General features: G+C 42.2%; 2 protein-coding genes across 4 annotated transcripts; one reads left to right on the plus strand and one right to left on the minus strand.

Annotated features, from left to right (window-relative positions):
• Positions 1-673: 673 nt before the first annotated feature.
• Positions 674-4,709, minus strand: casp9 (caspase 9, apoptosis-related cysteine peptidase). 2 transcript variants are annotated; one of them, XM_050065445.1, is made up of 10 exons: positions 4,320-4,709; positions 2,875-3,082; positions 2,702-2,764; positions 2,557-2,618; positions 2,258-2,434; positions 2,075-2,164; positions 1,824-1,971; positions 1,535-1,723; positions 1,319-1,428; positions 674-1,209 (listed from the first exon to the last, which is right to left on the minus strand). In XM_050065445.1, exons 1-10 carry the CDS (start codon positions 4,449-4,451, stop codon positions 1,111-1,113), a joined length of 1,278 nt encoding a protein of 425 aa, XP_049921402.1. In that variant the 5' UTR covers positions 4,452-4,709; the 3' UTR covers positions 674-1,110. The 2 variants fall into 2 exon arrangements, with proteins under 2 accessions (XP_049921402.1, XP_049921403.1); XM_050065446.1 differs by lacking the exon at positions 2,702-2,764 and having other exon boundaries at positions 4,320-4,708.
• Positions 4,710-4,879: 170 nt separating this feature from the next.
• dnajc16 (DnaJ (Hsp40) homolog, subfamily C, member 16) lies at positions 4,880-12,337 on the plus strand. 2 transcript variants are annotated; one of them, XM_050065443.1, is made up of 15 exons: positions 4,880-5,075; positions 5,458-5,639; positions 5,714-5,780; positions 5,898-6,222; positions 6,342-6,526; positions 6,671-6,775; positions 6,882-7,040; positions 7,158-7,288; positions 7,466-7,649; positions 8,872-9,051; positions 9,154-9,230; positions 9,418-9,498; positions 9,695-9,784; positions 9,882-10,052; positions 10,471-12,337. In XM_050065443.1, the coding sequence occupies exons 2-15, from the start codon at positions 5,467-5,469 to the stop codon at positions 10,916-10,918; spliced, it is 2,376 nt and encodes a 791-aa protein (XP_049921400.1). In that variant the 5' UTR covers positions 4,880-5,075; positions 5,458-5,466; the 3' UTR covers positions 10,919-12,337. The 2 variants fall into 2 exon arrangements, with proteins under 2 accessions (XP_049921400.1, XP_049921401.1); XM_050065444.1 differs by having other exon boundaries at positions 9,885-10,052.
• Positions 12,338-13,520: the final 1,183 nt, after the last annotated feature.

Genomic DNA, 13,520 nt, shown 5'->3' on the forward strand with positions numbered 1-13,520 from the left:
CACTGTGTTGATCTGAGGGGACTGGAAAATTAATTACATGGATTCATTTCTAATTTTATGGAGCCCCCTGGTGGCAGTAGAGGGAAATGATAGATTCACAGAGTGAGTCATAAGTATCATCCACTGAGTTAGGTAATCAGAGTCTAGTCAGCTGACTCACTCAGTCACTGGCCATCTCTGTGCATTACAGTGATTATGGTACTGTGTGCATTGCCAGCTGGAGCTGGACTAAGCAGCTGTAGAAAACAGCTGTATAAATGAGCAGCAGATGAGCTGGATAATATGAAATGCTTCCTTTCTCAGAGGGGGTCCACACCCTCAGAGTCTGATACATATTTAGTTATGCTGGGGGAAATGGGGCGGTACTGTTAGCACTGTTGCCTCACAGCAAGAGGGATCCAGGTTTGAACCCACAGAGTTTGCATGTTTCCCCTGTGTTAGTGTGGGTTTTCTTCAAGTTCTCTGGCTTCAAAGTTCAGACACACAGGTTAATTGGCAACTCTTAAGAGGATAAGCAGTTACAGAAAATGGATGGAAGAAAGAGAGGAAACAATTAACTCTCATATGTGGCTCATATCTAGTCCCCTTGCCCCCAAAGCCATTTTCATAAAATAACTCCACAAGATTTCCATTTTGTTGAAAAAAATAAACAGAGTATAAAAGAGACTTGAAATAAGTGAGCAAAATCTTTTATATCAATTTACAGAGTACAAATTCAACGCTATGCTGATTGTCTGCTCTTGAAATTTGACAGCTGCTGCTTCAAAAAGACACCATGAATATTAAAAAAATAACTAACCTGAACCACATTTTCATAGTACTTAAATATTTTCTTTCCCAGATGACACTTACACCCAAAAAGCTTATGTAGAAAAAAACAAAAAAAAACACAGCAAGTCATTACAAACGGTAAAAATGTACAGTAAGACATGATTGTGTGTCTGTAAAAGTATAAACGCAGTTTAGAAAATTCATACACTTTGCAGTTTGCACCCCATCTGAGGCATAATCCCAACATATTACAGTCATGCCTTATGGCATTGAAATAGACTAACATTCCCTGAAAGTTAAATTAAGTAGTGTATAGCTGAACTCCGCAGACGGCTATGCTTAGGTTTGAAAGTGGAGAAGTTTGCGGAGGAAGTTAAAGGAACCAGGCATTTGCTTGTAGAGCCCTTTTGCAGAGTTTTGGGAGACTTCATGGTTAACCTGAAAATAAACACAATCAGTGTCTTAGTTTCAATTAAAAAGCTCTAAATAATGAAGGGGAGTCAATAGAGCCCCAGATAATTCGGCTGGTAAAATAAGAGACACTCACCATCATTAACATTGTAACCAAGTCATCAGTGGCAGCATTTTCCTCAAGGATGCGATCGAGTGTCTCGACGTACCAGGAGCCCGACTGAGTGTCTCTCCACGAAACGTAACCTGTGTTTGTCACATCAGGCATTAGAAAGACATGCGTAGCAAGTCAAGTGTATCTCTTCTGTGTTATTAAATTACAAATGCATGAATGTAACACACACACACATACCGGGAAAAGTAGAGTAGGACACCAGAATGTCACTCGGGGTGGGCAGCGTGGCTCTGGCGTCCACTTCGTCAGACATGCTCAGAGAGTCGCTGCTGGATGACATCGGAATGGCATCTGTCTGATCATCCGCTCCACCAATGGATGGTTCAACCTCATCAGGGGACACCTCGAAGCCTGTGTCTCTTTCACCTCAAGGACAAAAACAAATGCTTCCCTATGAGACTACTTTAAGTTATAGGTCATGCTTTGTTACTTTGAGCCTGTCAATAGTATGTTCAGTGTCAGCTACCTCCTCCACAGGCCTGGATGAAGAAAAGTTTGGGTTTGCCCTGTAGAGATGGACAATGCTGGCCATTTAGGTAGTTTGTGATGTGCTGAACTGGAACAAACTGTCCGTCCACACCATACACGGCACCGGGGAAGCGGCTGTGACTCACCTATGAACATAAATATGAGCGTACATTACAGGTCATCCTGATCTGAACTTGAGCAGGTCAGAGAGAAAACTGTTTTCTGAGGAAAAAACAAATACAGGCTTACCTCAGTCCCGTGGGACAGCATGATAACCACACAGCAGTCATACTGTGAATGGTCTTTCTTCGATAGAGCTGACAGTTGATGTTTGATTTGCTGAAATGCAGAGGTAACTGTTAGCTTTACAACCATGAGCTCATAAGTTCTACATGTTGTTGAAGACATAGAAGCAGAAGAAATGACTCTTACTTTTTGTTTCAGGTTTGTCTTAACTTCCACAATAAAGTTGAGAGCCTTGAATCTTCTCTCCAGCTTCTCACAGTCTATGTTGGACCCTTTGCGACTGCTCAGCTCGCTCTCGGGATCAAACTCTACATTGTTTATGATGAGGCAATGTCCACATGGGCTGGCGTCCATTTTATAGCTCTGATACGAACAATTACAGAGAAAAAGGGAAGCAGAGAAAGAGGCATCATGTAAATGTATAATCTGGATTTAGCAACTCATTCTGTTGGTCGTAAAGTGCATGACTAATAAACGGTGCTTACCTGGATGCTATCCCGTCGAGTTCTTACTGGTGGCCTTGGTCTTATGTCCTGACTTTCAGGTGCTGTGACATGAGCATCAAAATATGTTAAGCATCAAGAAACTTGCCAGACTTTTACCAGCATGCAAATAAATCAAATAGCTTATATGGACTGGAAGTAGGGCTGGGTCTTGGCATTGGATAGACAGTAACACTGGACATAGGAGAGGCTATTAAAGAAACAAAGAACACATATACGAGCCACCAAAGTGTTAATATTATAAGACCAGAGAGTTACAAATTATTGTAATGATTTTTAAAGACTCTTTCACACACTTACTAATTGGGAGAGGCGGAACAGGGCGGTCGACCTGAGTTGGTGTTGCAGGCTGTATTTTAACTGCTGGAGCTCCATTCTGAAGAAGCTCTGCCAAACTGTGCTGACCCGTCTCCTGAAGGCACTCCAGAAATAATGGAAAGGCCCGACTCCCACGGGTCTCCAAGTCCCGGACCAACTCTCTAGCCTGGTCGCGTCTGGTCCCAGCGCTCTGACAAGAGACACAGTAACAAGTGTGTACTAGCATTACATTAAATGATACAGTGTTGCTCTGAGCGTTCAGACATTAAAGGTGGCCATCATGTAAAGTAAATATTCCTACAAAATTCAATGAATATTAGTGAACATGGGCTTTTCTCTCTCAAAGCCATAAACCAGAGAAACATAGGATGTCATTACGTATAAAGTCTGGAGCTACTCCACAGAGATGAATGGGAGACTGCTTTTGTGGCCCACAGAACGTTTGTTTTCTTTTTTAGACCGAATCATAAACTTCTGGGTAGAAAACCCCTGCTTCCTGTACATAAATTCTGACAGTCAGTTTAAACACGTGCTACATTTAGAGTACTTTTTACCACTTTACCTTGCTGTCAGACAGCCTTTTCAGGAGGATGAAGAATTGAAGCCATTATATTAAAGCCACCAGACTCTACTGACAAAAACAGTAATTTTACTTAGCAGAACACAGGAGCTGCTGGTCTACCGCTGCCTCAATTGGTTAGTGTGCAAGGTAAAGCAGAGATCATTTTCCAAAAGTTGCATACACTCAAACAGATATTGATTTTTTTTTTTTTTGTGGTGGGTTTTTAGGTGGCTAAAATACATTTTGCTTTGGCCCTCATCCACCACAGTACATTACCTAGCTTCTGTGGCAGTAAATTTGCTTTATAAAAGACACTAGCAGAGCAACACAGTACATAAAAAAAGCACAGCAGAAATGTGAGATAGGTTGGACCACCATGTTAAACCACCTATCTGTAATTGTTACATTTACAGATGAAAATGGCAACAGAAATAAACTGATTTCTTATTTCTCATACCTCATATCAATTGCAGGTTGTCCACCAGTGATTGTAGTTGTTAGCACAGCTTCATGGTAATTTGGTCTACACCCACATTAACTTTATCACAGTGTTGTGTTCTCAACTGTAAAACATAAAATGTACCCATATACTCAGGACAATCCTCTGAGTGCTCTCTGTCTCACCTATAACATTTCCCTGATTCATTGTCTAAGGAGCAGCTCCAGATGTTACACCCTATGACATCAAAAACAGAAATTAAACTTTTAACACTCTAGTTTTTCAATTTGTGACAGAGTTTCTCACGTTTACTAATATTTTTGTGCTGTCTTAAACCATAGGAATAACATATATGAATTTTGAAAATGGGAATAGTTCGCCTTTAAAAACTGACACTTGACGCCGTGACCTACACAGCTGTCTTACCTTTATCTCATCGATCATGTCATGGGTAAACACTCCTTTTTCCAGAAGGCCATCATAGAGGTTTGATGGGTCCAAGTCTTTCACGAGGTTGGTCCTGTTGCGCCGAAGAATATTCTTGTGGCTCTCCTCCATTCTCTATTTAATACAAACGACTTCGGTTGGGGAGGCAGAAAACTATCATAAGAGCTGTAATTAACACCTTTTGGTACAACTACAGAGACAGTCGGTATCCTTAAATGTGAACAATGACCCCACTCGTTTGTGAAATGAAAATGACACCGTGTTACTGTAAAAATATAACAAGTTTCCTTGTCATGTCTCGTATCTGCGCTCGGTTTCATTAGCCATTTCCTTGTTTACATCACCGCTGTCTCTGATTGGTCCACTGAGAGAAAAAAACAAGGTGCGTTTGATTTTCTTCAACGCGCACCGCTGCTACACAGCCAGAGAACTACAAAACAGTTACACTAAAAAATCGCGGCGTGACCAGCTATAAACCGAACACACACAAACGAAGCCTCAAGTGTCATATAATACTCAATCTCCCAAAATGAATTTCGACACTGGGCGCCTCCCCCTCTACTCCTGCTTCGCAGCAGCAGGTTGTGAGCTCGCCCTGGAGGAGCTGTGGGATGCTGCCGAACACACCCTGTGCATTTCGCTGTCTTTTCACATCAGCGCCAACCAACAAGCTGTAGACCATCAAAACCTTCATCAAATATGTGGCGTTGCACCGGCTGACTGCATCTGCTTCAGGTGAATGTGGAGCTGTTGCGTTGAGACAGCTAACGTCCGTAGCAACGCAACTAACCCTAATGGGAAAACAACTGCGTGAACGTTTTTATCCTCGAGGAATAACGTTAATGTCACAGCTAACTGACATGTCCGTTACATGTTGTAATGTCTGTTGCTGTATTAAGCAGCTGACATATATTATCTAGCTTGCCTAGCTTCTGTAGTTAGCATGCCATCTCCATTGAGCTATCCGGCTGTCTTCATTTTTCATCATTACTGTGCTAACGTCAGTATGGAAGAAAGGCTGCTTCAGATCTGCAAATTAGCTAAGGGCTGTGTCATGACTTCCGGTGTGAACATCCTCATAATTAATCCACTTGACACTTGTTCTGATGTGTTAAAGGTTACTGTGATGGCAGGGTCAAAGATGTCTGTGCCACTGGCTGTGTTGGTGGTCCTCTCAGTGCTGCTGACAGGTGCAACACCTGCTGGCCCTGAGATGGACCCTTACAAAATCTTGGGAGTAACCAGGGGTGCAAGCCAGGCTGAGATCAAGAAGGTCTACAAGCGTCTGGCAAAAGAATGGTAAATAGTTTTCACATGACACTGACCTGTTTCTATGAACCTCATTCTAAACTAATGAGCATTTTCTTCTCAAGGCATCCTGACAAAAACAAAAACCCAGGTGCTGAGGACATGTTTATCAAGATAACCAAATCTTATGAGGTTAGTCATCTTTCAAAGTGGATTTCAACAGATTGTGCAGCTGGTGGTTGTGACAAAAGCCAGTAACATGCTAAAATTGAATATGCCATATTGATATTTGTTCTATCCCAAATGTAGATCCTGTCCAATGAAGACAAACGTGCCAATTTTGACCGTTACGGGCAGACTGATGACACCCAGCCACACGGTGGGGCTCGCTATGGTCACCGCCAGGACAGCTTTTACTTCGACGAGTCTTTCTTCAACTTTCCCTTTAACAGCAAGAACCACAGGGACTTTGCTGACAGCAAGTACACGTTGCACTTTAACCAGTATGTCAATGACGTGGTGCCTGACAGCTATAAGAGACCGTACCTGATAAAGATCACTTCTGACTGGTGCTTCAGCTGCATCCACATTGAGCCTGTGTGGAAGGAGGTGGTGCAGGAGATGGAGACTCTAGGTGTGGAATGAACCTATTAATCACCCAGAATTATCCAGCTGCTCTGCCTTCTTTGAAATTGCACACACCGAGCTGAAAAGGTTGATGTGTGTATGTTTGTGGGTATCCTCTCTTTGCAGGTGTGGGGATAGGCGTGGTGGATGTTGGCTATGAGAGACGGCTGGCTAATCACCTTGGTGCTCATCGCACTCCATCAATACTTGGAGTCATAAATGGCAAAGTGACGTTTTTCCATTACGCTGTAGCAAAGGAGCACCTGAGACAGTTTGTGGAAGACCTTCTCCCTCAGAGACTTGTGGAGTGGGTAAGTTTCTGCCCATGATAAACTTTGTGTACGCACTGCATTACAGGGAGGATGACTGAAATATTGCTTTGTATGTAAAATGCAGGTGTGCAATGGATATACAGCACATATAAAATAAACATTGTGCATTTTCTATACTTCAAGGTCACAGACAAGAACGACCTGCAGTTCTTAAACAGCTGGCATGAGCTCAACAAACCCCACGTCCTTCTGTTCGACCAAGTGCCTGTAGTTCCTCTGCTTTACAAAGTAGGCTCTTGCTTTTCAGTTTATGTGAAATGTACCTCAGGTGCCACTGACAGTGATTACATCACTAACACTAACAAGTCGATAATTTATCTCTTCATCTCCACAGCTGACAGCTTTTGCATATAAGGACTACTTGCAGTTTGGCTACGTGGACCAGGGTCTTTCAGAGACTGCTAATCTGCAGAAACAGTTCAACATTAACACGTACGCTCCAACGATGTTGGTCTTCAAAGAGAACATCGACAAGCCTGCTGACATTATACAGGTAAATCACACCAGCAGACAGCCATTAGTCACCGTTATTTATACACTGAACGACTTGTACTCGCTGAAATGTTACCTCACTGTTTTTTTTCCATGTGGTTGCGTGGGTTCTCTGCAGGCTAAAGGAATGAAAAAGCAAATTATCGATGAGTTCATGTCAAACAACAAGTTCCTCCTTGTGCCACGGCTGGTCAATCAGAAGCTCTTTGATGAGCTCTGTCCTGTCAAACAGTTCCATAGACGCAGAAAGTAAGAGAACCTGACCTTTTCTCTTTTTTAACATCTGTTCACAACTGATGATTCAGTCACAAAATATAAATCAAAACTGAATTTATTTTTCTGTAATTTGCACATAATTTTCATATTCCATAATAAGATATGTTTTTTGCATTTGCTAAGTTACTGCTCTGTCTTTCCTCCCCTCAGATACTGCGTCCTGCTGATCACAGGTGAAGAAGAAAACTTTTCTTTTGGGAACCAGGCATTTCTTTCATTTGCTTCTACCAATACCAAGGAAGTTGTGAGATTTGCATATGTATACCAGCGGCTACAGCAACCGCTTTGTGACATCCTCATGCAGAACAAGGACAGCGCACAGCCACCAGCACAGGTACACTCATACACATCCAACACTACAGCTGCCAGTTCCACTGTGAATCTACGGGTATTTGGAAATTGGTGTCACATTAGGATATGAAATGTATGAAGCTACTTAAGCATATTTGTTTAAAAAATCAGTGGAATAATGTATTGGTGCAAAGATTTGACTCCTCATTGCCAAAACAGTGGGGGAAATATGTTGTGTAAAAACATTCTGTAATAGTTTGTAACTTCCTTCCTGTACACATTAAATGATCCAATTTTATTTTATTTTCTAAAGAAGTCTTTGGACTTAGACATATGACCTACAGGGTAACTTCAGTATTTTTCAACCTGGACTCTATGTTCTTTAATCGAGGCAACATTTTTTGAGATAGGCCCAGTATTGGCTACATCCGGCAGCGGTGAAACAGGCTGCAATGTAACATTAATAGGCAGTTGTTTATTGTTAATTTACGTCCACTAGAAGTGTTTGTTTTTGACTCTGACAGGCTCAGATTGTTATTCAAAGAGTCTGGCAGCATTATGGAAAGGACTCTACAGACATAGATCCTTCTTGTTTAACCAGAAACAGCCCTGAAATTGTTATCGCTCAATCCACTAGACTCCATTTAAAGAAAGGAATCATTGAAAAACATACTTTGTTCAGAGTCAACAGAACAAAATAAAACTCACAAAAGCTGTCTTAGTTTGTCATTCAACTGTTCCAACAATAACCGACTCTGGTTTAATTAAAATATTCCCCCCAGTTAGATGTAAAAATATGCTGGCTTCATACACGCTAAAATGACTGTTTATTTAAATTAAGTCTGGTGGGTTCGCCGATAGCCATTTTGGGGTGGTTTCTGGTTTAACAAAAAGGATATCTCTCTTAAACAAAAAGGTCTATCTCTATAGGGATCCTTTCCATAACATATTCAGGCACTTAGAACAACAGGTAGAGCTTGTAAGTGGCAAAACAAGTGCTTCTAGTAGATATAAATTGACAATGCACAAATGCCCTGAGTAGTTTGCATTACAGCCTGTTTCATTGCTGCCGGCTGCAACCATTTCGCTCAATAGCGCACCAATTTCAATTGTAGTCTCCTGTTGTCACTAAGATACAAAAACATGGGAAAATAGGGTTCAGGTTGTAAAATACTGAAGTTACCCTTTAATAGTTCACGCCCCCATAAAAAGTGAATTATTTTAGATAAGATTCGTATTAACGAACCAAGTGCTTTGTTACTCAGGTGGTGATCCTGGAGAGGCGTAATGCTGCAGGGAAGGCCTTGTTCAAGCCGGTGACCGCCTGGAACGGCAGTGAGGAAGACAAGCAGTGTCTTCTGGAGGAGTTGCAGCGTCTACAGAAGGACCCGTCCATCCTCATCCATGACGCCATGCTGCCTGAGCTCAACAACGAGTTTGCCTCTGTATGTTCTCTTTGAGTGAAAACAGTGGGTGTGAACAATGCTTGTCTGTGTGAAATGTCAACCACCAGTTCTCTTACTAAACATAATAATCTCACTCTGTAGATGTTTGTAATCCGATGGATCTATGCATCTTACGATTACCTCTCTGAAGTCATCGATGATATTCTGCATAACAACTGGTAGGTAGAAGTTTCTCAAGCAATTTCACATATATTTAAGAATTTGATGTTAAAGATTAAAAGATTAAAATTGCACAACAGCAGTATTTGATTTAAAATCAAGCTTCCCTCCCACCTGTTCTGGAATAACCAGCTCTTGAGAATACAGTGTTTCCAGTTGCACTGAGACATCTGTGTTGATTTGCAGGCGTGAGATGATGCCTCTTCTGTCCCTCATCTTCTCTGCCTTGTTCATCTTGTTTGGAACTGTTGTCATCCAGGCTTTCAGGTCGGTTGCTTTACTCATACATCTAGACCATCAAAACTGTAACCATAGCAACATCACCCTTTCTCGCGTTTAGTTGAAGACACATAAAAAAGCTAAAGACAAGCCAAAAAACAAACAAAGTAATAATGCTATTTATTTTTGCTCTTGTAAGCCTGCACATCCCCTTTGGGAAAAACTTTTTATCCTGTGTTTTCAGTGACTCCAGCGAAGACAAGCAGACTAAACCAAAGGCAAAAGATGGAACAAAAGCAGAAAATGGGTCACCAGGGACCGGCGGTACTTCAAGGCAAGGACACATTTATAATTTTCATATTAACACTTTATCGAGTGCAGGATTCATCATCATGATTTAAGCTTTTTATTATATTTGCTGTTGATTCTAGTAGGCCTCCCAAGAAGAATTTCGTGGAGGTGACAGAGCTGACAGATATCACTTACATGAGCAACCTGGTGAAGCTGAGGCCGGGACACATGAACATAGTGCTGGTGCTCACTGACGCCTCCAAAAACATCCTGCTCAGCAAGTTTGCCAAAGAGGTCTACTCCTTCACTGGGTAAACATTCACTTTTGCTGTTGTAGGACAAATACAGTCCTTTTTATTAAACATTTTTGTTGTGTATGAGACATGGCAGGCTGAGGCAGTGGTTAGCATTGCACGCTCTTCCCGTGTCAACATGGGCTTTCTCCGGGTACTCCGGCTTCCTCCCACAGTCCAAAGACATGCAGGCGAGGCTAATTGGTGACTCTAAATTGTCCATAGGTGAATGGTTGTCTGTCTCTATGTGGTAGCCCTGCGACAGTCTGGTGACCTGTCCAGGGTGTACCCCACCTCTCGCCCAATATCAGCTGGGATAGGCTCCAGCCCCCCCGCAACCCTCAGTTGGATGAGTGATTACGGAAAATGACTGGATGAATAAAACAACCCTGTTTATAGATATTTCATCACATTCATTCTTTCAACACTCTCCTAGGAGCCTGACGCTGCATTTCTCCTTCCTGAATATCGACAAGCACGGCGAGTGGATGAACACACTGCTGGAATACGCCCAGGACGCCATGCAGATCGATGCGGACGAGGACGACGCGGGAAACCACAAGATGGACTACACCGGCTACGTGCTGGCACTTAACGGCCACAAAAAGTACCTCTGCCTGTTTAAGCCCGTCTACACTGGGGAAGACCTTGACAGTAAGTCATCTGAGGACGAGGGGAGCACATCAGGGGGGAGGTCGAGGTCCAGTTCCCGCGACGACCACCCGCCGCGCAGATCTAACAGATCCCGAAGCTTATCCACCCTGCAGATCCACCACAAACTGGACCGCCTGGGGCTGTGGATGGAAAGGCTCATGGAGGGCACTCTGCCTCGCTACTACATCCCCACGTGGCCAGGACTAGACAAGATCACTCCCAGTAAATAGACGGAGGCCAGTTGAATGAACTGAGTATTTATTTACTGATACACTGAAATGTCTCCCCCTCGTGTTCTGCTGAGGTTGCTAGAGCTGCCTTTTTTTGCACTCGAGATATTTAATAGTTACAGATGTCGTTAAAGTTGGGTCAATATTACAAACTTGCATTTAGTGCAACTACTGTGGGACAGGTCCTTTAGCACAGTGGTTCCCAACTGGTGGGTCGTGGTCCAAAAGTGGGTCACGAACATGTCAAGTTTGTAAAGAGCACACTTTATTTTGAAGTACAGTAAATTTCCAGCAGAGAGCTTTTATCTTGAAGTTCTGTTTCCTGCTGTAAACTGAGTGACCAATGGACAGCGACTTGTGAGAGACAGCAAACTAGCTCAACGACAGGGCCAAACACAACTATGACACTGAATATATTAAACAGCGTGGACCTTGAACTGATGACTAAGGAGAAATCTGGACCCCAGGGCTGGACCACTTGGGAACCACTGCTTTAGCGCACCTCTCTTATGCTCATCGCATGCTGTTTTCAACTGTTGGTCGTCCTATTTTATTCAGAGAAATGCTGCTGCTACAGCCTTGTGAACAGAAAATCACTGTGGCCGCCTGCCTTCATGACCATCAGTCATGTTCACACACAGTAAAGGAGGCAGGAAAACTACCTTTAGTCTTCATTGATGAAAACTGTGAATAGAGATGCATGTCTCTAACACTAAATGTCTCGCCTTCTCATGCATCTCAGCCCAAGTTTTTATTCCGTTATAGATGATCTCCTGAATGCTGATTCGCTTGTGCAATATAGCGCACTGCTGTAATGACGACGCCTTCTACCCTCAAGGGATTCTCCATGTTCTTCCTGATCATGTTATTGCATCAAAAGAAAATACTTGTTTTTGTTACACTACAGGCAAGAATTATTTAGCAGCCTTAGTTTATTTAACAACCTCAGTTAGCTAGTAGCTTTATGTAGCAAATATTATTAACAAGCTGTCCGTTTCATTTTACGAACGTTTCCCAAATGGCCATGGATTGACTGATACATTGTCATTATGTCATCTTGGATTACAAAGACATGAAAATGAAGTCAAACTTACTGTGTGCTTGCTTGGTTTATTAATTTGTTTTGTCAACACTGAGTGTAAAAATGTCATTGATATAATTTTGTTGGTACAATGTGATGTAAATATTGTACATAGTCATGTTATCTATAGGACCTGTATTTTAAAGAGTATGTAACTTTAAAGATAAGGTGAATGTTTTACATGGATTTATCACAATGCTGTAGTTATGTTTTTTTTTCTTATATTTTCTTTTACAAGTTAACGTAAAAAAAAAGAAAAGACAAGAACTGCTACGGTCTGATGTTTCAGTTGGTCTTCAGTCGTGTATTTATCCTCTTGTTGGTTGTAATAAAATGCTTTATGTTTGTTAATTATGCTGCAGATTTTGCTTTTCTGAGCAGGAGGGCAGCTTTGTTATTTGGCATTCGGTATTTGAAGTGAAATAATGTGGTGTCATTGGGTGAGGACACCTCCATGAGATTACAGCCAAGCTTTAGATCATGACAGCCCTCTGTTCCCTAAATCAAGACAAATGAGCACTGAGAAGAAAAATGTAATATTTACATTTCACAATTTGAATGTAACCTTCTAAGGAGAAGCTGGACTGACACACTGTTAATGTTTACTGGTGCTTGGCTGAGCTGTCTCCACCTTCCCTGCCTTCACCCGGCTTATTCAGGCAGAATGAGTGAGTCTACACTCTCAAATAGGACTAGTGGTTTAGTAGTAGAAATATGCACCACCTTAACCCTCTCACATTCTGCGCTGTTATATACAGTATAGGGCACACTGCTTCATGCATTTGCACTGAGTGCCCTGGATGTACAGTGACATGCAAAAGTTTGGGCACCCCTGGTCAAATTTTTTTACTGTGAATAGTTAAGTGAGTAGAAGATGAGCTGATCTCCATGATCTCCAGGCATTTGAGCTCTCAGACAACTTTTTCGAGGGACTTAGACCATAATTAGCATAAGAAGGCTTTGGCTTGTTCACAGTCATTAGCAAAGGCCAGGTGATGCATATTTCAAAGCTTTCTAAATATTCTGACTCTTGAAACCTTGTCCCAACAATCAGCAGCCATGGGCTCCTCTTAACAGCTGCCTAGCACTCTGAAAACTAAAATAACCGATGCCCACAAAGCAGTGTTTACAGGTGGCTGCTTCCTCAGAACTACCTCAAATAATCTACTCAAATCAGAACTCCTGTTCGACTGCAAAAGACCTGCAGGAAGATTTATCAGGCTCTGGAGTGGTGGTGCACTGTTCTGCTGTGCAGTGACACCTGTACAAATATGAACTTCATGGAAGAGTCAGCAGGAGAGAACCTTCCTGTTTCCTCACCAGAAGTTTGCAAAATAACATCTGAACAAGCCTGATGGTTTTTTAAAACAAGTCCTGTGGACTGATGGTGTTATAGCAGACCTTTCTGGACGCAATGAGCAAAGGTATGTTTGGAGAAAAAAGGGTGCAGAATTTTATGAAAATAACATCTGTCCATCTGTTAAACATGGGGTGGATCGATCATGCTTTGGGCTTGTGTTG

The sequence above is a fragment of the Epinephelus moara genome, chromosome 16 (genome assembly GCF_006386435.1).
Source record: "Epinephelus moara isolate mb chromosome 16, YSFRI_EMoa_1.0, whole genome shotgun sequence".
Classification (NCBI taxonomy): Eukaryota; Metazoa; Chordata; class Actinopteri; order Perciformes; family Serranidae; genus Epinephelus; species Epinephelus moara.

What these genes read in the sequence shown, in the direction of transcription:
- casp9 (XM_050065445.1), bottom strand. Translation starts at nt 4,451, where the DNA reads ATGGAGGAGAGCCACAAGAATATTCTTCGGCGCAACAGGACCAACCTC. An exon ending in CTCGACGGGATAGCATCCAG is followed by an intron (nt 2,435 to 2,556) that starts GTAAGCACCGTT and finishes TGTTCGTATCAG; the next exon opens with AGCTATAAAATGGACGCCAG. An exon ending in AGACAAACCTGAAACAAAAA is followed by an intron (nt 2,165 to 2,257) that starts GTAAGAGTCATT and finishes TCTGCATTTCAG; the next exon opens with CAAATCAAACATCAACTGTC.
- dnajc16 (XM_050065443.1), top strand. Translation starts at nt 5,467, where the DNA reads ATGGCAGGGTCAAAGATGTCTGTGCCACTGGCTGTGTTGGTGGTCCTC. An exon ending in GCAGGAGATGGAGACTCTAG is followed by an intron (nt 6,223 to 6,341) that starts GTGTGGAATGAA and finishes CTCTCTTTGCAG; the next exon opens with GTGTGGGGATAGGCGTGGTG. An exon ending in GCGCACAGCCACCAGCACAG is followed by an intron (nt 7,650 to 8,871) that starts GTACACTCATAC and finishes TTTGTTACTCAG; the next exon opens with GTGGTGATCCTGGAGAGGCG.